The 21,750-nt window shown below is 38.2% G+C and overlaps 1 protein-coding gene across 1 annotated transcript in view; it reads left to right on the forward strand.

Annotated features, from left to right (window-relative positions):
• The window catches only part of EYS (eyes shut homolog), an 868,863-nt gene that overhangs the window by 82,978 nt on the left and 764,135 nt on the right, over window positions 1–21,750 (forward strand). Inside the window, exons 2-3 of the mRNA XM_027698171.1 lie at window positions 13,168–14,025; window positions 16,176–16,289. Coding sequence (XP_027553972.1) covers window positions 13,269–14,025; window positions 16,176–16,289 — 871 coding nt within the window. The 5' untranslated portion in view covers window positions 13,168–13,268. The remainder of the gene's footprint in view (window positions 1–13,167; window positions 14,026–16,175; window positions 16,290–21,750) is intronic.

The raw sequence follows: 21,750 nt of genomic DNA on the forward strand, positions 1-21,750 counted from the left end.
ATAAGAATGCTTATGCACAAAACAAGCTGGCAAAATACCGGAAACCTTACAAGATCCAAAAGTGAGAATAAAACAAAATTAGATTGCAAATCTCAAATATGTGAGGTGAATTCCCTGACAGGTTAATCAATATAGCTTATACTAATAACTTTTTCATTTAATATTTGGAAGACATTTTACCTACGATAAGTTGATTTTAATTTTTAGATAGTTTTTACATAAGAGTTAATACAATATTCCAAATTTACTATACAGTAAACATTAGTTTTAAGTCTTCTTAATGTTGAAGACTTTTTCTATGTTAAAGACACCCCTGTGACTGATGCTATTAGTAACTCAGGCTGAAAAAAGTGTAGAATTTAGGAAAAAATTTTCAGTGCCTTCATTTCAAATGTTGCATAACATTTTCAATGCCAAAATAAGAATAACAAAACTTGGAAACCCAGAAACTTTTTCCCTACTTCTTAAATTACCAAGTTTAGATAAAATATTTTATTTCAATCTCTCTTATCAAGAGGTGGACAATATATCATCTGGTCTGCCTTTAAAACTCACATAGTTTTCACCTTGAACAATATATTTTATAAGTTTCTCTACTTCTGTCTCCCTCAGCTTCTGAAAGATGATGTTTCCCTGTGTTTTGCTGTGTTTTGCTGTGTTTTGCTGTATTTTACATAATCTGTGAAAATAAGTGTGGCTGGGCAGCAAAGAAGAAAATTATACACATTCCCTGTGCTAACCGATGCATGTGGATATCTCTATGGAAAGAAGGAAAGATGGTGCTTTGTCTAATTGCAGCTCAGTTTGAGCTTTGAAGAAGCTCTTACAATGCAGGTGGTGAGAAAGAACTTCAGTAAGCAAGGACTGTCAAGAATAAGCAGAGCCAGGGAGACCTTGGGCAGAATAGGGAGGAGGCTTGAGAGACTACAGGAAATACAGATTGATTTTTTTACTTACCTAGAAACAATAGTGTAGTTATTCAATCCAAAAGACCTCTGAAAATTGCTGGATCACAGGAAAGGGTATACCATTCAGTTCCACAGTGGATATTAGTAACGCTGATTGAAAAATCCTTCTCTTCTTGTCTGATCAACACTAAGTATGTTGGTCTAACAATCCCAGAAATTAAAAATCATTTGTCTCCTGAAAAAAATGAAAAGAGCTTGTGTCTATTTCAAAGCTCTAATTGTTTTGAGATCATCAGCCATCTATTAGCTTTTAGTTTTACAATTTATGGAAAGATTCTTTTTTCCCCTTTGTCAAGTGTTCTAAGAGTTTTGTTTAGCTTTTTTTTATTTTTTTTTTATATTCCCTGAGCTCTGCTGAGTTTTACCAACGCCTGCTGGGAAAATGAAGTGCTCTCAGCAGGAAGCATTGAACTAGTTTCTGTTTTGCTCTGACAATTGCAGTCTGCATGCTTCCCTCAGAGCTAAAAGCTCTACACCTCTTTCATGAATTCTCAGGAGAACAGCAAGGAATTTCTTACAGTTGTTGGAGAAATCAATTTTCTGAGATTATTATGAGATTCTGAGTAAAATTTATGTATTTTATCCATCAAAAATCTGCTGTTGGAGCAATGTTGCTTTAGGAAAAAATAAAAAACAAACCCCAAATTTCAGATACTACTGCAAATTACTTTTGTTGCATCAGTAACCTATTTCCTCTGAGCCAGGAAGCATTTCTGCTTTGACTACTAACACAAGTATAGTTGAATAAAATCATCACTTGAATAAAAGCAGCATGAGATCCAAACCAGATCTTTTCAGGTAATTAAATTCAAGCATGATCTCATCAGAGTTTTATAAAACTCTCTGTACTATAGTGTGTTTCTGCAACTGAGACAGGTGACAAGATGCCTACTTCCTTACAAGTAGAATTCGAATACTGTTCCAGGAACACTAAGACATTTATGTCAGTAAAATATAACTCATTGTGATCACTATTTGTGATGAGAAGCTGGAGAACAATGTTGATTTGATTTTTTCCCTTATACACAGTTTTTTCTTTTCCCACCATCAGCTAAAATCTTCTTTTGAAGATTATTTGTAGAGTCTTAGTTACATTCTGAGTGTCCATTTTAGTTGAGGTTATAGGAGAACTGCAAGTTCATTTCTACACTATACTTGTTAGCTGTTTCATTTTGACATCGAGACTGAAATTCTCTTATACAAGCCACAAGAAACTCATTAAAAGAAGCTTCTGCCACCTCCATTAGTAATTTTCAAGAGGCCCATTAGGAATATACATTATAAACATTGTTATTTATAGTGAGTATGCATTCCCTGTGTGTGTGCACTCAGTGTTGGACTTGACTTTGTTAGGTTTATGGATGGATCTGATGATCTTTTCCAGCCTAAATTATTCTATGATTCTGTTTACACATTGTGTTAAGAATGAGATTTCATCCCTACGTGAACCTAAATTTTTTTCTGTGTTACATATTTCATGTGCTGATAGTGCTTGTTTGACATCTATGGAATATTTACAAGAAAAATTTATTTATTGAATTTGAATTCATAAGGTCTAGGATTAAGTAAAATGCCACGCTACTGAACAGATAATTGCATTCAGACCCTTTGATATTGTGAGTCATACAAGTTAATTTATTGTCACTATTCACAGGTCCAATTATTTTGCTATTATATATAATATATTTCAGAAAACTAGTAAAAGAGCACTCATATATCTGGACATGTATTCTGCGTTCCATATTCTGGGCAATTAGTTTTTCAGATAGACATCAATATTGGGTTTTTTCTTGTACTTCCAAACTCCCTGAAAGAGTATAATCATATCCTGTATTAAAGGCCTGAAGACATTTTTCTAATAACTGAATATTTCCAGAGGCTGTAATCTAGTCTTGGAGCTTAATGGGATGTCTGACTGTAGTGAGTTGACCCTGGCTGGATGCCAGATACTCACTAAAGCCACTCTCTCACTCCCCTCTAGACAGAGGAGAGAAAATATAACGAAAAGTCCATGAGTTGAGATAAGGACCAGGAGAGATCATTCACCAATCACTGTTACAGGCAAAACAGACTCAAAGCGGGGATATTGATTAAATTTATTACTGACAGAATCAGAGCAGGAGAATGAGAAGTAAAACAAATCTTAAAACATCTGCCCCCCCATCCTCCCTCCTTCCAAGCTCTACCTCCTCCTACCTAGTGGTGCAGGGAGATGGGAAACGGGGGTTACGATCAGTTGTTGTTTCCACTGCTGCTCAGAGAGAGGAGTCCTTCCCCTGCTCCTATGGGGTTCCTCCCATGGGAGACAGTTCTTCACAGACTTCTCCAGCGTGAGTCCATCTCACAGGCAACTGTTCTTCACAAATTGTTGCAACATGGGTCATTTTTCCAGCAGGTGCAGTCCTTCAGGCACAGACCGTGCCAATGTGGGTCCCCTACAGGGTCACAAGGCCTACCAGGAAACCAGCTCCAGTGTGGGCTCTTCATTCCACAGGTCACGAGGTCCCTGCCAGGACCCTGCTCCATCATGGACCTCCCATGGGGTCACAGCCTCCTTTGGGCATCCACCTATTCCTGTGTGAAACTCCTCCATGGGCTGCAGGTAGATCTCTGCACTCCCTTGGTCCTCCAGGTGCTATAGGGGCACAACCTGCTCCACCATGGTCTGCACCATGGGCTGCAGGGGAACTTCAGCTCTGGTCCTCCCTCTCCTTCTCCACTGACCTTGGTGTCTACACTGTTGTTCACATGTTCTCACTCTGCTCTTCTCTGGCTGCAATTTTCATATGCACAATAACTTTATTTTTCCTTCCTAAATATGTTATCACAGAGGCTTTACTATTATTCCTGATTTGCTTGGCCTTGGCTAGCAGCGGGTTTGTCCCGGAGTGGGAGGGCATTGGCTCCACCAGACATGGGGGAAGCTTCTGGCAGCTTCTCACAGAAGCCACCCCTGTAGCCCCCCCCACTACCGAAACCTGGCCACAGAAACCCGATACATTGACCTATCACTTTTTCTTAGACTCCAGAAAATGTGTTTGCACTCTGACTCCCTGTTGAGAATGATTCTTGACCTGACCTCTCACAAATTTTCCTAAAGAACTAACCGTTAAACTACAGCTTGGTAATGGTTCCAAAAACAAACCTAACAGTTTAACAGTATATAAGATGAGTGTCTTTTTCCCACTTCAAGAATTGATAACATAAACTGATACTTGATTCTTACTGTAGACATGGACATTGTCACTTACATAGATACACTTCCTGGGCTTCATGGGGATGCCTTTTTATACATAAGTTTCCCCTGCCCTGGGACTAAGTTTCTTGCTTTCTATTAAAATTTGTTATCATGCACACTTTGTTCTTCTAGACCTTTCTGGAAATGGATCAGAGGGCTTAAGGGTCTTTGGTGGTCTTGTTTCCCCCCTACTGGGTCTGTTTTTGGTTGACACTCCATGCCTGCTTCTCAACCCACAGCTTGTGCTGTGCTGCATTGTGTTCTTCTCCAGGAGCCAGAACAAGGACATTTGTCCCAGAAAAGTGCTGCCCTACCTCTGTGTGGCCTCCTTCTCCAGCCGCAGCCTGTTTGTTCTCACAGCATGTTCTTACCAACAGTCCTTGGTTGACTCCATAGATGTTTGGCTATTGGTGTTTGAGAAATACGCATTAGCCCCTTACCTTCTGGGTTTCTACAGTAGGGCACAATAAGGACATTAGAGCAGCTCCTCTATCAAGACAGGCTGAGAAAGTTGGGGCTGTTCAGCTTAGAGAAGTGAAGGTTGTGTATAGGACCTCATAATGACCTTCCAGTATCTGGAGTCTTACAAGGAAGACAGACAGGGAATCTTCATCAGGAACTGCAGCGATAGAACAAGGAGTAATAAATTCAAAATGAAAGAGAGTAGGTTTGGATTAGATGTTAGGAAGAAATTGTTTACTATGAGGGTGATAAGACACTTGAACAGGTCACCCAGAGAAGTTGTGAATGCCCCAGCCCTGGCAGTGTTCAAGGCCAGGTTGGACAGGGCTTTGAGCAACCTAGTCTAACAGAAGGTGTCCCTGCCTATGGGAGAGGGGGTTGAAAGTAAATGATATTTAAGGTACCTTCCAATCAAAACCATTCTGTGATTCTATGACATCTAGGAGTGTCCAATTATCTTACTCTTTCTTTCTATCCTGAACTAAAATCATGATGGACTGTAACAGTCAAGAAATCCTTGACTAATATGGCTTCTTAAGAATTAACAAATCAGGCTAATACTTTCTCTAGTTCACTATGGAAGCCAATTCAACGAACCTAAATTATCTGGAGTTGGCAAAAATGAATTTTGTTTTCAAGATTTATGCTAGTTTTCACACAGAATGTTCTAAATCCCTTTGCTCTAATTAGGGATCAATTCTGTGGAATACAGCAGAGTTTAACTCTTTGAATATGTTTGAAAATTGGTTCTGGTATAGTTCACATTTAATTCACAGATTTGTCTTTATTTTCAAGTAGTGTGGAGAGATAAGAGAGGATTTTTAAAGTGAAGCAGTGAAGCAACCTGCTATAACTACCTGATATTCATGTTATTCTTCATTTGGGAGTTCTACTGCACACTAGCCTTATACATATGGATCAATCATCTATTAGTCACTTGAGTGCACTAGGTACATTCCTAAAGTGATTCTTTCAGGTTTGTTTCATCAGAGGATTCACTTGTTTTGAGATTGCTGCATTATGTGAACTAAAGTATGCTAAGAAGGGATGATTTTGAGTTAGCTTCAGAAGTATATTTTTGATTTTAATGAAAAGTTTATTTCAAATGCCCCCATAAAATACATGATATAGGAACTCAAAAACCTCAAAGAAATGGAAACAAAGTGATAATCAATTTTAATTGACAAATTATGGACTGAGCAATTACCAACCATATGAAGTTCAATAAGGGAAAGTGCAGGATTCTGCAACCCTGCATTTTCATACAGAATGGGGAATGAGATGCTAGAAAGCAGTGCCATGGAAAGGGACCTGGGGGTCCTGGTTGATGACAAGTTGAATCTGAGTCAGCAGTGCCCTGGTAGCCAGGAGGGCCAACCGTGTCCTGGGGGGCATCAGGCAAAGCATTGCCTGTCAAGCGAGATGATTGTCGCTCTCTGCTCTGCACTGATGCGGTCTCATCTTGAATATTGTGTGCAATTTTGGGCACCGCAATAAAAGAAAGATATTAATTCTATTAGTGAGCATTCAAAGGAGGGCAACAAAGACAGTGAAGGGCCTTGAGGGGAAACCATATGAGGAGTGGCTGAGATCACTTGGTTTGCTCAGCCTGGAGAAGAGGAGACTGAGGGCAGACCTCATTGCACTTACAACTTCCTTGTGAGGCAAAGAAAAGAGACAGGCACTGATCTCTTCTCTGAGGTGACCAGTGACAGGACCCAAGGGAATGGCCTGAAGTTGTGTCAAGAGAGGTTTATGTTGGAAATCAGAAAAAGATTCTTCACCCATGTGATAGACTGAAGTACTGTTCATGTCTTAAACATTGTCAAAATCATAGAAAGACTTTTTGTCAAACTGCAAAAAACCAACTGTCTGTCTAGGACCACTGAAGTACCCCCTTCCAGCTTATTCATCCTGACTGGAATTTGGACTGTGATGGGAACTTGAGATAAGACTACTGTCCAATTATATCAGGTTTAGGGAGAAAGTAAACAAGCCTCAGCAGGTGAAGGATGAGATGGGTTTTAGGTGTGTGATGGTGAAATCTCTCCACACAAAACAGGAGTAAGCGCCCTCACTCTGGGAAGACTACATACACACAGCACATTCATGTGACAGGCAGCTGAGAAGGAGTCATAAACCATCAAAGATCTTCAAGTGCCCCCAAACTCATTCCTCAGGTCTTCCACCACCAGGGGACTGCATGTGATCAAACTGAGGCAGCAAATCCAGAGTCTGTTGCAAGAGACTGCAAAGGGGAGATTCCTGGTATCTCCTGAACGTATATTTACCCATTGGACTCTATGCTTTGCGGGACTCTCACCACCAAAAAGACCACAGTCATACCATGTGCCTGAGAGAATTGTCCAAATGCTTCTTGAACTCTGTCAGGCTTGATGCTGTGACCACTTCCTTGGAGAGCCTATTCCAGTGCCCAACCACCCTCTGGGTGAAGAACCTTTTTCTAATATCCAACCTAAACAGTGGCGGTCTGAAAAATTCTGGCGGTCTGGAAAACTGGAATCCTTTATTGAACACGAGAACTCAATTTTAAAGGCATTTGGGGCTGGACATAGTGAAGGGGACAACCTATGTTAATTGGGGAGTTACACAAGTTTTTACTGCAATTTCCAAATAGTTAATTTTTCTTCTAGTAGGATTACATGGGGGATAGAGGGATTACAGGGGTTTAGACGTGGCTTTAACAATCATCTCAAAAACTCCTTTCTTAATTCTTCTTGGAACCAGGTTTATATCTTCGGTTTGCACATCAACAGGTCCCAGGACAAGGGTCCAAACTTCTTGAATCACGAGATGTTTATCAACTGAGCTTTCTTTTGCTGAAAGCTGGGTTTGGGCTCCTACACTAAATCTTCCCTGACACAACTTCAAGCCATCCCCTCGGGTCCTGTCTCTGGTCACCTCAAGGAAGAGATCAGTGCCTGCTACTTCTCTTCCCCTCATGAAGAAGTTGTGGACTGCAATGAAGTCTGGCCTCAGTCTTCTCTTCTCCAGGCTGAACAAACCAAGTGACCTCAGCTGCTCCTCATATGGTTTCCTCTCAAAGCCCTTTACCATCTTCACTGCCCTCCTTTGAATGCTCACTAATAGAATTAATACCTTTCTTTTATTGCGGTGCCCAAAATTGCACACAATATTCAAGATGAGACCGCATCAGTGCAGAGCAGAGCAGCACAATCACCTCCAATGACCTGCTGGTGATACTTTGCCTGATGCCCCCCAGGACACGGTTGGCCCTCCTGGCTGCCAGAGCACTGCTGACTCATATCAACTCGCCATTAACCAGGACCCCCAGGTCCCTTTCCATGGCACTGCTTTCCAGTATCTCATTCCCCAGTCTGTACGTACATCTGGGGTTGCCCCATCCCAGTTGTAGAATCTGGTACTTTCCTTTGTAGAACTTCATATGGTTGGTGATTGCCCAGTCCTATAATTTGTTGAGGTCTCTCTGCAGGGCCTCCCTGCCTTCGAGGGAGTCAACAGCTCCTGCAAGTTTAGTATCATCTGCCAACTTCCTTAGTATCCCTTCCAGTCCTGCTTCCAAGTCATTTATGAAGATGTTGAAGAGCACAGAGCCTAAGATGGAGCCTTGAGGAACCCAACTAGTGACAGGTCACCAGTTCGGTGTTACCCCTTTCACTATAACTCTTTGTGCTCTTCCCATGAGCCATTTGCTCACCCACCCACCACAGGATGTTTATCCAGCTGTGTGCTGAACATTTTGTCCAGAAGGATCCTGTGAGAGACAGTATCAAGAGCTTTACTGAAATCCAAAAAGATTACATCAACTGGCTTTCCTTGATTAGCTAGGTGGGTTACCTTGTCATGAAAGGAAACCAGGTTTGGTAAGCAGTACTTTCCACTCCTGAAGCCGTGCTGGCAGTGACCAATGACTGTGTTGTCTTTCAGGTGGTTTTCAATACTTCCAGAATAATCTTCTCCACAATTCTATCAGGCACTAAAGTGAGACTGAGAGGTCTGTAGTTTCCAGGGTCCTTCTTGCCCTTCTTGAAAATCGGGACAGTGTTCACCAGCTTCCAGTCAGCTGGGACCTCTCCAGATTCCCAAGGCCACTTAAAAGTCATCAAGAGGGGTTTTGCGATGACATCAGCCAGCTCTTTGAGAATTCTGGGATGAATCCCATCAGGCCCCATAGATTTGTCAGGAGCAGCTGGAGCAGCAGATCCTGCACAATTTCAGGTTGACTGGGAGTTAATCATTCTCACAGTCATGGTCCTCCAGCTCAGGGCACTGAGACCCCCTTGGTCCATCATCCGTGTTGAAGATAGAGGTAAAGAAAGCATAAACCTCCTCCTTGTCTCTGTCCCTGATTGTGAGGTGACCATCCTCATCCTCTAATGGGCTGATGATATTTCTATACTGACTATGCCATCAATATATTTGAAAGAAACTCTTTCTGTTGTCCCCCACATTTCTGGCCAGCTTCAACTGCAGTTGAGCTTTGGCTGCACAAATTTTCTCCCTACAGCTGCGAGCAACCTCTCTGAATCCTTCCCATGTCACTTGACATTCCTTCCACTGGGCATACACCTTCATTTTTTGCCTTATCTCCAAGAAAAGATCCCTGTTCAGCGAAGACAGCCTTCTGCCCCTCCTACTTGACTTCTGACATTTGGGTAATCATGATATAAGGTCATGTACCAGCTCTACTTGCAGCAGAACCCAGGTGAAGACCAAGAGTGAGAACCTGACCTTAAATGTAGCTCCTGAGGAAGGTGAGGGACACCTTGCAAGCCCTCCAACAACAACCTCTCAGTTCTTTTTACATCACTTTGATCCAAGGTTTCAACTGCATCCTACCAGAGTTTGTCAAACACAGGCAGTAATTCAAAAAAGTGTGCATGTGACATGTGAGAAGGTGGAAAGAGATGATCCATTCCTAACCAAAACATGGTAACATGATGTTCCTAAACATTTTCTGGTTTATCCTCTTCTTTGACAGATTTTTTTTTTTCCCTGGAAGGTCATTGGAGTTATATATCTTCAGTGGGCATTTCTCCACTCTCGCTTATAATATACTGTATTTTTGTCATTAGTATGTCATATTTATTAATAGAAAGAACATATAATCTTTAAGATGCTGGACTTGAAAACAAATAACTTGGGATTCATTTTTGCTTTTAAATTACTTCCCTGAAATTCTGCATAAACCTAACTGTTTTAGCTCTACAATAGTACAAAATAGATCATTGTTTTGCTTTTCACCCAACCTAATGTAACTTCAAGAGTTAGATTTTCTTCAAGTATCTGTGTGTCCATACAAATACCAGTCTTGAATTTTTCTTAGTCTTCATCAATTACACAGAACCAGTTGAAGTTATAGATAGGAAGATTTTCTCCTTGCCTAAAGCAGACCTAAGGTATGAAAGTTCTCAAAATCACTTCAAATTTCATCTTATCACATTTTTTGTCTTATGATATGGCATCAGCACTTTACAGTTATTTAATTTTTTGGCTATGAAAGGTATGTTAATATTTTAACTGTATTTCATATATGGCTTTTTGCATTTTATGCTCTTCACTCTATAACTTTTTTCCTTCATGATTTTATTGCTGAATAAACAATCTCTTGGTATTTCTTTTTTATCTTCCCCTGTGTTTTTTTTCCATTGCTTTTACAGGATGATTTTGTTTATTTAATATTATTAATCATAGTGCTCCCATAATAATTTTTTGGTGGCATGTAGACTAATAACGATTTTTGTGAAGAGTATGAACTGTTAAAATGCTACCAATAACTTTTTTTAAAATAGTCCAGATTTACCCCATACAAATATTGTGAGGAAGCACATTTTCTTTACCAGTAAAAATGAAACCTGTATGTGATACCATAATGATGCATAATTACATGATTGAAGGGCAAAATGTAAGTGGTCAAGAACTCTTCTGCATTAAATATGCAATAGCTTTCTTTTTGAAGTATCTAAAAAGAAAAATAACCTTTTATTAAGGCCTATTTTAGTACCGAGAAAATCTCATTATGAAATAGGTATGAAAAGATGGGCTGCTGAATGTAGGATTTCTAAATATGCAGTAATATAGAGCACAGACTTTTATACCTGATAACAGTGACAGATGTAATAGCAGCTATAATGAATCTAATAGTTCAAGACTGCTACCTGAAAAGAAAAAAGTGCTAAATGATCCAAACTACACATTTGATAGACCATTATCTAATGGTATCATTGAACATCATGAGATTCTGAAGATAATAGAATGGTCTCAAAATAGAAAGACAATGAGTATTCAGCAACAAGGGTAGTAGTTTTCTTGCAGATCCATGTCCTTTCTTTCTTTCTATGGGGAGTTAACTCCCAGGGGTGGAAATACAGAGAGAGAAAATTAGAAATTAACATACTTGCCTGGCTCTGGAGCTATGTGGTTAGAGTACTGAAACTCTTTGGAGGCAGAATTGGGATTCAGTAATTAAATTAAAACGGAAGTTATTCTGGGAGAAGGATCAAACTCTAGTTCCTACCCCTTCTGAGTTTAATATTCTAAAGCTTGAGTCTGCTATTATTACTACTAGTTAGTCACACTTTTCTGGTATCTTCAAAGGCTTAAACAGTGCTGATCATTCTGCTGCACAAAGGTCATTGGGATAGGGTCACATGCTCAGCAATTTACTAATAGGATATAGATAAATTTTAGATGTTTTCATCCCAATTTAGGTGACATTGGGAGAGACTAAATGCTACTCTTTGATACTATCCTATAATTTGCAGCAGCTTGTTGAGTCTTCTATAATTCTTCAACTAAAGTTTTCCTCAAACAGTATCTTTTCTGTCCTGCTTTGATCTTTCAGAATAGTCCAAAGTGTGGTCCAAAATACTCTTGAAGTACATGGCAGAAGAGGAGGACATTTAAGGAAATCATGTACCTCAATCAGTATCATAATCCACATGTACTTTAGCAGTAGACCAGGTACATGTCATCATCATCATGGCTAGGCTTCATGAACGAAGATTTGGGAAGGGCACTACCCACATTTGTTGCAAGCGCGTTGGTGGCTAATAAGGCCAATACGAGACAGGCATGTCCGGTTGCAAAAGGCACAGCAGAAAGACTCCTTAGGTGGTATATTCTGCAAGGTACGATTCTTTCTGCGTTGTCTTTTCTCCTTGAGAGTGATCCTGCGTGCTTTCTCAAAAGCATCAGCAGCGTTATAGATAGTGTGTCTCCAGACCTCCCGATTGGAGGCCAGAGTAGACCAGTTATGTTGATCGATATGGCCAAGGCTGAGATGTTGTTTCAAGGAGTCCTTGTATCTTCTGTTTGGGGTTCCTCTCTTGCAGCAACTGGTGGCAAGTTCACCATAAAGCAAGATCTTGGGGATGCGGTGATCTTTCATCCTTGAGACGTACCCTGCCCAACGTAGGCGTAGAAAAATAACCATCCACATGTGTTTCCACGTGCTGTGCAAAAATGAGAACAATGTGAGCAAATTTCAAACTATAAATACTATTTTTTATTTTTATTAAATGTCTTCCCTTGTAAGATAGATTTTATTATTTCAAATAATTTTCTCATTTGTAAATGTCAGTTTAGAAACCATTATCTTAAAGTGTCAGATAAGTATAGTGAGAGGAAAAAAGACTAAAAGTGAGACAAAACATTACATTTAAGACAAATTAAACTTTTACTAATGTAAAGCTATGGAAAATTTCTAAAGTATTAAACATAATATGTTTTCATCATTTTTAGTATGACTCCAAGAAAAAGCTTACTTATATATAATCTTAATTTGGTTTTCCTTCTCAAATCACTCATCTCCATGCAATAAAAAATTGCTAGATATATTCAAGGGACAAAAAAGGCTAATCTATAAATTAAACAGTTATGGAGGACTCTGTAGTCTGTTGTCTTTAACTGTGATGCATAAAAACATCAAGCATATGATTAAGATACCTACTTTGAAAAGTAAGGATTTAATGAAGTGTTTTGCTGAGTGTGTATGAACAGAAAAGGTTTGAGGATTGCTTGCGTGTTTTCTTCATAAAGCCAGAATTCTCAGGCCTACATCTTCAGAATATCTACTTTTATCATAAACTAATAAATCATTATCAGGAAAATATTTATGGTTAAAACTCATGACTAGAGCTTAGGTGTTCGTAGTTTTGCCACAGATGTCCTATCTTAACTTGAATAACATTTTTTGGAAACAGAGGGAGGGAATATGGAAAGTATGTTCTTAAACTCTTTCTCTTCGGCACACAAGTACAATGAAATGTACTAAATAAAAATCAAATCTTTAGCAGGAATAAAAATAGGAAAAATCTGACTTTTGTTAAAGTGTTATAGTTCTGATCAGTTAATTGGACTTGATTTAGTTTTCCATTAGAGTAATTAGATGTTGCCCTTGTTTTGTTGTACATTTTCTGTACTTGTAATGAGGATTTAATATTCAAATGTGTTTGGTGTGAAAACAGAAATATTTTCCTCTCTTTGAATTCCTAGGTTGCCATGAAAAATACTCGAGAACTTTAAGGAACAAGTGTTCTAAAGCTATCCTCAGTAATGAAGCAGGTGTGAAAGACAACTTCCCTTTGCCAGATAAAATGATGACTACAAAATCAGCAGTTCCCATGTTAGTGTGCTTTCTTCAACTCTGCATTGTAAATGGGCAGGTAATATGTGAGAGGCAAATGACAGCTGAATGGAGAGTGGAACCAAAACCTACTGTAATCAAATGGACACCAAGGGCAAATGTCTGCTCAGACTTTTACACCGAATGCTGGAATATGAATAAAAGTATTACTGGGGAAATCTTGGGAGGACAAAACCTCAGTATCCCTCAGATATGCCCCTTACAGCTTCAACTAGGTGATAGTCTCTTCATCTCTTCTGAGCCATCCTTTCAGTCCTATGGAATGAATTTGGTAAACGTCTCCAAGGAAGAATTTATTAACTGCCCTAAAGCTGCTTTTCTTCAAGAACAGTTGATTTTTGTTTGCCAGATAAGAGGACTGCACCAGGTTGACCCTAATTGGCTTGGTGTTGGAACTCATTACTTTGTAGAACTTCATAAGAGAGGCCCCCTATTGTGCAATATGGGCCTTCGTCTGAACGTAACTGTGAAGCAGCAGTTTTGCCAACAGTCTCCAAATGCACCATTCTGCTCTGGGCATGGAAGATGTCTAAGCCATGTTTGGGAAAAAGCGTATAACTGCCATTGTTTCTCACACTATTCTGGAACATTCTGCCAGAAGTTTGATATATGCTCCACCAAACCTTGCCACAACAACGCCTCCTGCACTGAGAAATCAGAATTTTCTGGAGATTCTTACGAGTGCACATGTTCTCCAAAATTTTCAGGTATTTCTTTTATCTTCTAGGAATAAACGTTACATGGATCATATACTTTTCTTAATGGATGATAAAACAATGAGAACATAATTAGCAAGGCTTTTGTATAATTTGATTTTCCACTGCCACTACCACACCTGCACTGAGTCACTTTTACAAACAGTCACTTACAGGAGATTGTGCAAGAATTTGAAGACAATTTCTACTTGCTGACATTCATAAGTGGATTGTACAGAAAAACAGAATAAGTTCTTATCATGTTTCTTTCCTACTCAAGCATGAGATGTTAATAAGTGCTTGAGAACTTATAGAAGTAATTGATTCTTTTGTTGTTGTTCAGCAATTTAAGTTCTTATACCAAATAACACAAATCGTTTGTAGTAAACTCCCAAAAAATAGTTACTTAACCAAGCTGCTGAAAAAAAGTAAATGGTTTTGTTGAGCATTTCATTCAATCTGCTGAAAAAAACCCTCCCTTTTCAGTTTTAAGGACCTTTAAGTTACACTAGGGAAATTTTTAAAATCAAAATTTGTTTTTAATTGAAAGGTCAAATATTTAATTAGAAGAACAAGCAAAGCAAAATACTTAATCTTTTCTTCCAGATTGTTCTGTACCGTAAAGTTCCTTTCAAAGGGAATTCATTAAACATACTGTTATCATCAAATTAAATATTTCACAAATGAAAAAAAAATCATCTGATTCTATCTAGGAAATATTGCAGTACTTACTCAAAACTCATTGGAGAAACTGAATTTAGTGTTGGGATTGCAATACCAGAGAGTACAGCACGATTAGATAAATTCTTACTTAGCCATTTTCTTCCTTTCAGGGAGTTAAGAAAGAGGATTAAGGAAATAGTATATTATTCCTAGATTCAAACCAATGGAGTTTGAGCATGCTTTAGAAAGTTCCAGAAATATTAATTCACATCACAAATTGGATTGTTGTAGCTCTTTTTGTACTTGTGGAACAGAGTTCTTGCAATGTTCCTTTGTTGGACTGAACTTCTGTGCTCTCACAATAGTGATGCTATGCTATGAAACATAGCTGATGAATCATGAACAAGTGAGGTTCATAGAACACAGAAATGAAGGTTATGTTGCATAAAGTTTGCTGTAATTTATTTTTAGTCGCTTTACAAAGCGTGTAATAATTTGGTTATTAATGCATTTGTCAATAGAATATTACGCAGATATGAATGAGTCAATTTTATGAGTACAATATTTTTATAATTACTCAAAGTGTAGTAATATAGTGGAAAAAATTGGTGGTATGCAGTTATGTTTAATATTTCTGTTATGATTTCTGGGGGCTGAATAAAAGGCTTTGAAAATAATATTATCAAAAATATCTGGTACTAATTTAACTGAATTAATGGAGAAATTCACAAGCAATTCTGTTAAAAGCAATCATCATGTTTAATGTTATCAACAAGCAATGCTTGAAATATTCTGTGAGCCTATATAGGAAAGTTTTGAGTAATGCCATAATTTTGTACTAACAGTACTGGTCCCATAAATAAGTTGTATGTAAACAAGAAGAATTAGGAAGATAAACCATTATATATTATGGACATGGCTACACAAGAATAAGGGAGAAAAAGTGTCTCCCATAACATAAAGTCAATTAGAAATTTGAAAAGTTGTTGAACCATCAATGATGTCATAGCAGGAATTCAAGTGGCAAGCATAATTATATGGTATTTAGACCTGTATGCTGAAATAAAACTAAAAACTTATAACTGGGACTGTAATTTCCAGAAAGCTGCATATTAAGAAAAATTCTGTCAAATTCCACTCCACATGAGAACATCTCTTGTTCTCAATGCTGGAGGAAGCATTAAGCTAGATTCATGTTAAAAAGAAAAAAATGCTACTGTTTCAGCAGCATTTCTGCATTTTAAGGTATATGTGAATTCGTGACTATATGGCAGATGAGGTTGAGCACAGTAGCTCCTATAAAAGCAGATTAATATCTTTCTGTCTTGCTTTAGAATTTCAGTAATTTTGGTGAAAACTAGTGAACGACATTAACACAAATACCCAACTATCCATCTGCCTATCTGTATTGTAGCTATACATTTGACATTTAAAAATACTTCACCAAACCCCCTAAATATTTAGTAAAATTCAATGTTCATATTATTCCTTTCAAATAGGTAAAAATTGTACAGAAATAGTTGGACAGTGCCAGCCATCTACGTGTTTCAATGGCAACTGCGTCAATGTTACTCCAAACACTTTTCTTTGTAACTGTGACAAGGGCTTTACAGGTAAGAAGCACCTTTGTTGCCTGTGGTACAAAAATGGTTTTCTGTGTTATAATAGTCGTATGAACTTTTGCTTTATTAAAATAGTTATTTTAGATTATTGTTGCACAGTTTGCCATGTCCTCAGATTTTTTTAAGAATAAGTTTTATAAAATAAAGAAATCAGACTTACATGTGACTATTCCAAAGCACTCATATATTAAAGTGAAATCATACAAATGATAGAAGTTTTCATATTTAGTACCTTTCACCTATTGGTGGTATAACAAAGGAAGACTCATAATCACTTTCTCACTGGCTCTTAAAAGCAGAGTTTGCAAGAATCAGAACTCTTTCTGATTTGATGATTTGGAATGATCATGACATTTGTATTCATAATTTCAGTATACTCTTAATAGATGTGCTAGAAATATAAGATGGAAATAATTCAGAGTCAACAATCTTATGATTTAAGGGTGTGTCATGATTAAAAAGAAGGAAGTTATTTGGTTTATTTTTGATATATTGGACAAATAAGATATTTTCATGAGAAAAGTTTAATCAAAATGTACCTAAAGCCATCCTATTGTAAATAATTTTTGAGGAGTTAGAAGAGCAGTCAAATTTAAAAACACTATTAATTCTGGGCTTCACAGCAGAAATTGACTGTGTTGATATAAGAAAAGTAGCAATACTCAGAAGAACATTATTTAAGAATTGTCTAAGTATAAAGCTAGCTCTTGAATATCCAGCTACAGCAAAACTTTTCAAAATGTCTCTTTCTTGGAAGCATCAATTATCCCCGACAATCATAGAATATAAACAAATTATTACATTGAGATGAAGAGTTAAAAGAAAAAAAGAAAGGCATAAGAGAGTTAGAGGGATCCAAGAGCCAAACAAGCCAATCTTTATTTTCATAGTGAAAGACTGAAAATTCTTGTTGATATTTAAGTCTGTATAGAATTATATTTTATAAAAATGGGATAGGCATGCTGAATTTTAAATTCCTAGTATATGTGTTTGATATTACTCTCCATTTGCTCCCTCTCCTTCACTGTAGAAGCATCACAGTCAGCATAATTCTGAGAAAACTGAAAAAAAATCCCCTTTTTTTCAAAGGAGAAAAGTTCATTAGTAGAGTTTTCTGGAGCTAGTTTTTTCCCTACTCATTGTCCATATCTTTTTAGAACACTTACTCTTGTCCTTCCACGCAAATTGTGTGGGTACAGTGCTTTTGAAATTTTCCCTACAAAAATCTTTTGTATTCTTGCAATTTTGACCCAATGAGGGAGAGAAGAGGAGAAGACAGGAGAAACACCCTTCCAGATACAGTAAACCAAAACCATAATGACATAAAACCAGTTCAATTCTCTGAACTAGTGAATGGCAGCAATCATTGCAACCTGCTCTTCAAGTAGCTGTAAAGGACTGAAAAGGAGAAAAAGAGACTATTGAATGTGCACTAGCTGCCTTTTTATTCTCCACCTAGCTAAAAGAAAATAGGGAATCCTTCCTTGTTCCTAAGCATAAGTATCATAGAAGGAGAAGGAAGACTTACAGGAATTTAACTCATTTTTTCTTGCTCTGATATAAATTGTCCCAGGTCCTGCTGTAAAAGTGTGTAGTATAGCAGCACACTTTGCAACAGGACTGATTGACTAACATACAGTATAATTTTGCAATTATTTTCTAACCAAATGTAGTTGTTTTAAGTCTACATTTCTTTCTATGATACTGTGTTAAGGTGTTTGCTATCACAAAGGAAATTTCAAGAATATTTATCTAAAAAAAACAGCCTGCATGAAAACAGACATTTTTCTGTTGTTCCATGGTGGTTGTATGGTGTTCTCAGAAAAGGTGAGTTGTGTAATTATGAATCTTGTAACTTGAATTGTTTTTTTGTCTGAAATTAACAGCAAATTCAAAACACTCTTCTGTTTTGATATTGAACTTTTACACAGAAAACACAAACATAATACTAAGATTGTGCTCATTATGATTAAGACTTTGTAAACTTTGTCATATCTTTTTTCTAAAATGAGGTAAGGCCCTGGCAGCAACTATTTCACATGATCTGAATGAAAATATGAATTTTTCTTGTTACTGTAAATTGATGAGAAGCAAATAAAATTATAATAAAATTATTTTACATTCATATTTACAATTAGTATTTGCAAGGTTTTTTTCAAAATAAGTAAAGGTTTCTGGGTTCAAACTGTGTTCATAATGACAGAATGGATCTATGGGAGAAGCAGCGTAAATTGTTTTTGTTAATTATGTGTTTTTATTACATATTAATTGCTTCATTCATTCACTGAGATCTCAAAACTCTCTTTATTCTTTCCTGAAAGAACATTTTTAACATAAATTAATAGCAAACAGCTAACATTAGTCTTGCCATTATTCTTATGATTAAATACTCCAATTCATACCAGAATTTGCACCCTTAGACTTACTAAGAAATGTTTAGGGGAAGGGAATCTGGGTGAAACAAGGATGAGGTGGATACAAAGAGGAAGGAGGTATAAAAAAGGCTGGTAGTGTGTGAACAGTTCGCTGTTCAGTACTCTTGTCTGACTGAGACGTGCCATGAATCACCGTAGTCTATCCATTTATCCATTCTTTCTGTTAAATATTTCTTAACTCTCTTTCCATACAGTCTTGCTCTCTCCCCATCTGTGAGTGTTGTAAGGTCTAGACAAAAGAACTGGAGATACAAAAGTGACTGACTTTGGAGGCTGCAACTGGAGATAGGCCACTGTCTTAATGTCTTTGGTGTCAGCAGCTGGTGTGAATGAGGGTCTCAGCACCAGCAGCTGAAGGAAGACCACAGATCATAGGAATGTGTGTCTGCAGTGAGTCAATTTAGTGCCAGTGACTGGCATAAGGCCTGGCACACTGCTGGCTCATGCTTAGCAGGCTGTCAACCAACATCCCCAGGTCCTTTGTTGCCAGGCAGCTTTCCAGCCGCTCTTACCCAGCCTGTAGCTCGGCATGGGGTTGTTCTGGCCAAAGTGCAGGACCCAGCACTTGGCCTCATACCGTTGGTCTCAGCCCTGAGAGATAGATGCAGAGTGTTCAGATCCCTTCCTAACCTCCAGCAGATCAATACTCCCATCCACTTAGTGTCACCTTACTGTGTCATCTTAGTGAACTTACTGAAGGTGCCCTCAATTCCCTCATCCAGATCATCAATAAAGATATTAAGCAGGACTGGCCCCAGTACTGAGCCCCCGGGAACTCCACTAGTGACCGGCTGCCAACTGGATGTGACTCCATCTCTGGGCCCATCGCTCCAGCCACTTCTTAACCCAGCAGATAGTGCACCTGTCCAAGCTGTGATCTGCCAGCTTCTCCAGGAGAATGCTGTGGGATACAATATGAAAGGCTTTACTGCAGTCCAGGTAGACTACATCCACAGCCTTCCCCTTATCCACTACGCATGTCACCTGGTCATAAAAGGAGATCATGTTGGTCAAGCAGGACTTGCCTTTTCTAAACGCTGCTAACTGGGCCTGATCTCTTGTCCTGTACATGCTGTGTGCTTGCACTCCAGATAATCTGTCCATAACTTTCCCAGGCACTGAGTAAAAGTTTCAAAAGTACTGTAAAATCTGTGGTAACATGTCCACAATAAGAGTTTGACTCTCTCCAACTATTCAAGTATCACAAAAGTATTTAATTTTTATTATAAAATACTTTCTGTGAAAGTATCCCAGTTGATTTTTTTTTCTTTGCCTTTTCTACAGCTCACTTTTCGCCTACTTTTTGAAAAATTAAAGCAGAAATTTCAGGGTGTATTGGGTCTGGCTGAGTTGGAGTTCATTTCCCCACAGTAGCCCTCACAGTGCTGTGCTTTGCATTTGCAGCTAGAAGGGTGTTGATAACACACCTGTGTTTTGGCTACTGCTAAGCACAGCACCAACACTGTAACATTCCTTCCTTAGTTAAGGACAAGATCCTGGGAGGGGACCCAAGTAGGCCAGCTGACCCAAGCTGACCAAAGGGATACTCCATACCATATGACATCAGCACAGATATAAAAGTTAAGGCAGGAGGGTGGACATTCATTGTATAATGGCTGCCTGCTGAGAAACCGTCGTGTACGGAAGCCCTGCTTCTCGGGAGCGGCCGACCATGGCTGCTCATGGGAAGTAGAGAATAAAACCTGCTATCCTTCGATTCTGCATGCACAAGCTTCGCTTTGCTTTTTGCTTTAAATAAACTGTCTTATCTCAAGCCATGAGTTGTCTTTTTTTTTTCCCCACCTTACTCTCTCCCCTGTCCCTCTGGGAAGGGGAGTGATAGAGAAGCTGGGTGGGCACCTGGCATCCAGCCAAGGTCACAGGGTAAGAGTTTTAGTCTTCCTCGGCATTCTTTGTTACATCTGACTTCTGTTGTAAACTGCCATTTGGTAGACACTTTGTTCCAGTGTACTTTCAACATAGTCCACAGGCAGTATTTGTCCTCACTTTCTGTGTATCCATGTAAAGCAATTTAATGTCAGATGAAACTGATCTGTTGACCAAGAAACTCAGCCCTTCTTGAGACTACATGCCTGTTCTATGTTAAAGACCATAAAATCTATCAGTCACACAGGACCCAGATGCGAAAATAAAATTCACAACCCATCTCCCTGTTCTCGGATCCAGCTACTATACTCAATTCTTTGGTAATTGCTTTAAATTCCGAGTCAGAGAATTCACACAATGTTTGGGTAGGGTACCTTCATTAAGACTGTGTTTTGTAGGGCTTGTGTTTCCAGAGACTGATTCAGGGAATCAATACCCTGAAGACACTAATTCAGCAATGAAGGAATATTCTAGTTGGAGAGGAAAGGTAAATGTCCTTAAGTTAGGTGATGAGAATATGAGACAGGACTTTTCATATGTCTTTTGAGGCTAAAGCATTTTAGGCAATTGTCACTTGAGTACTAGATAACTCTAGTACTAGTATTTATTCTTCCAAACAGAATACAGATCAATTCATCTTAGCTAGTAACAAAGATATATACATCACAAAGTCTTGTCAGAACAACAATAAATAACATGAATTAGGTTGTCTGACCTAGCAGATGTAAGTATTCTCAAATATACTCTCCTGGCATGATTTCATTACACATTTCGTTAGTCTATTTTTCAAAATTTCCTAAGAATTTGATAACCTTCCTGTGAGTTTTGATAACCTTCCGGCATTGCACAATCTTTTTTCCCTTTTTTAATAGATTTATAATTGAATTATAAATAATTGTCATATTTGTTGAATATATCAACTCAGTGTTAACTATACTCAATCAGCATAATTAGTGAATATCTCTCTCATAGCACTTTACAAAAGACAAGCGTAATTACTCTGGGAAAAGACCAGGCTGAATGCTTCTTGTAGTTTACTGTTAATTACTAAATCATAGAATCATATAATTGTTAATGTTGGAAAATATCTTTAAGATCATCAAGTCCAACCATCAACCCAGAACCACCAC

Source organism: Neopelma chrysocephalum, unplaced genomic scaffold (genome assembly GCF_003984885.1).
Source record: "Neopelma chrysocephalum unplaced genomic scaffold, ASM398488v2 Primary Assembly neopelma1_23b, whole genome shotgun sequence".
NCBI lineage: Eukaryota > Metazoa > Chordata > Aves > Passeriformes > Pipridae > Neopelma > Neopelma chrysocephalum.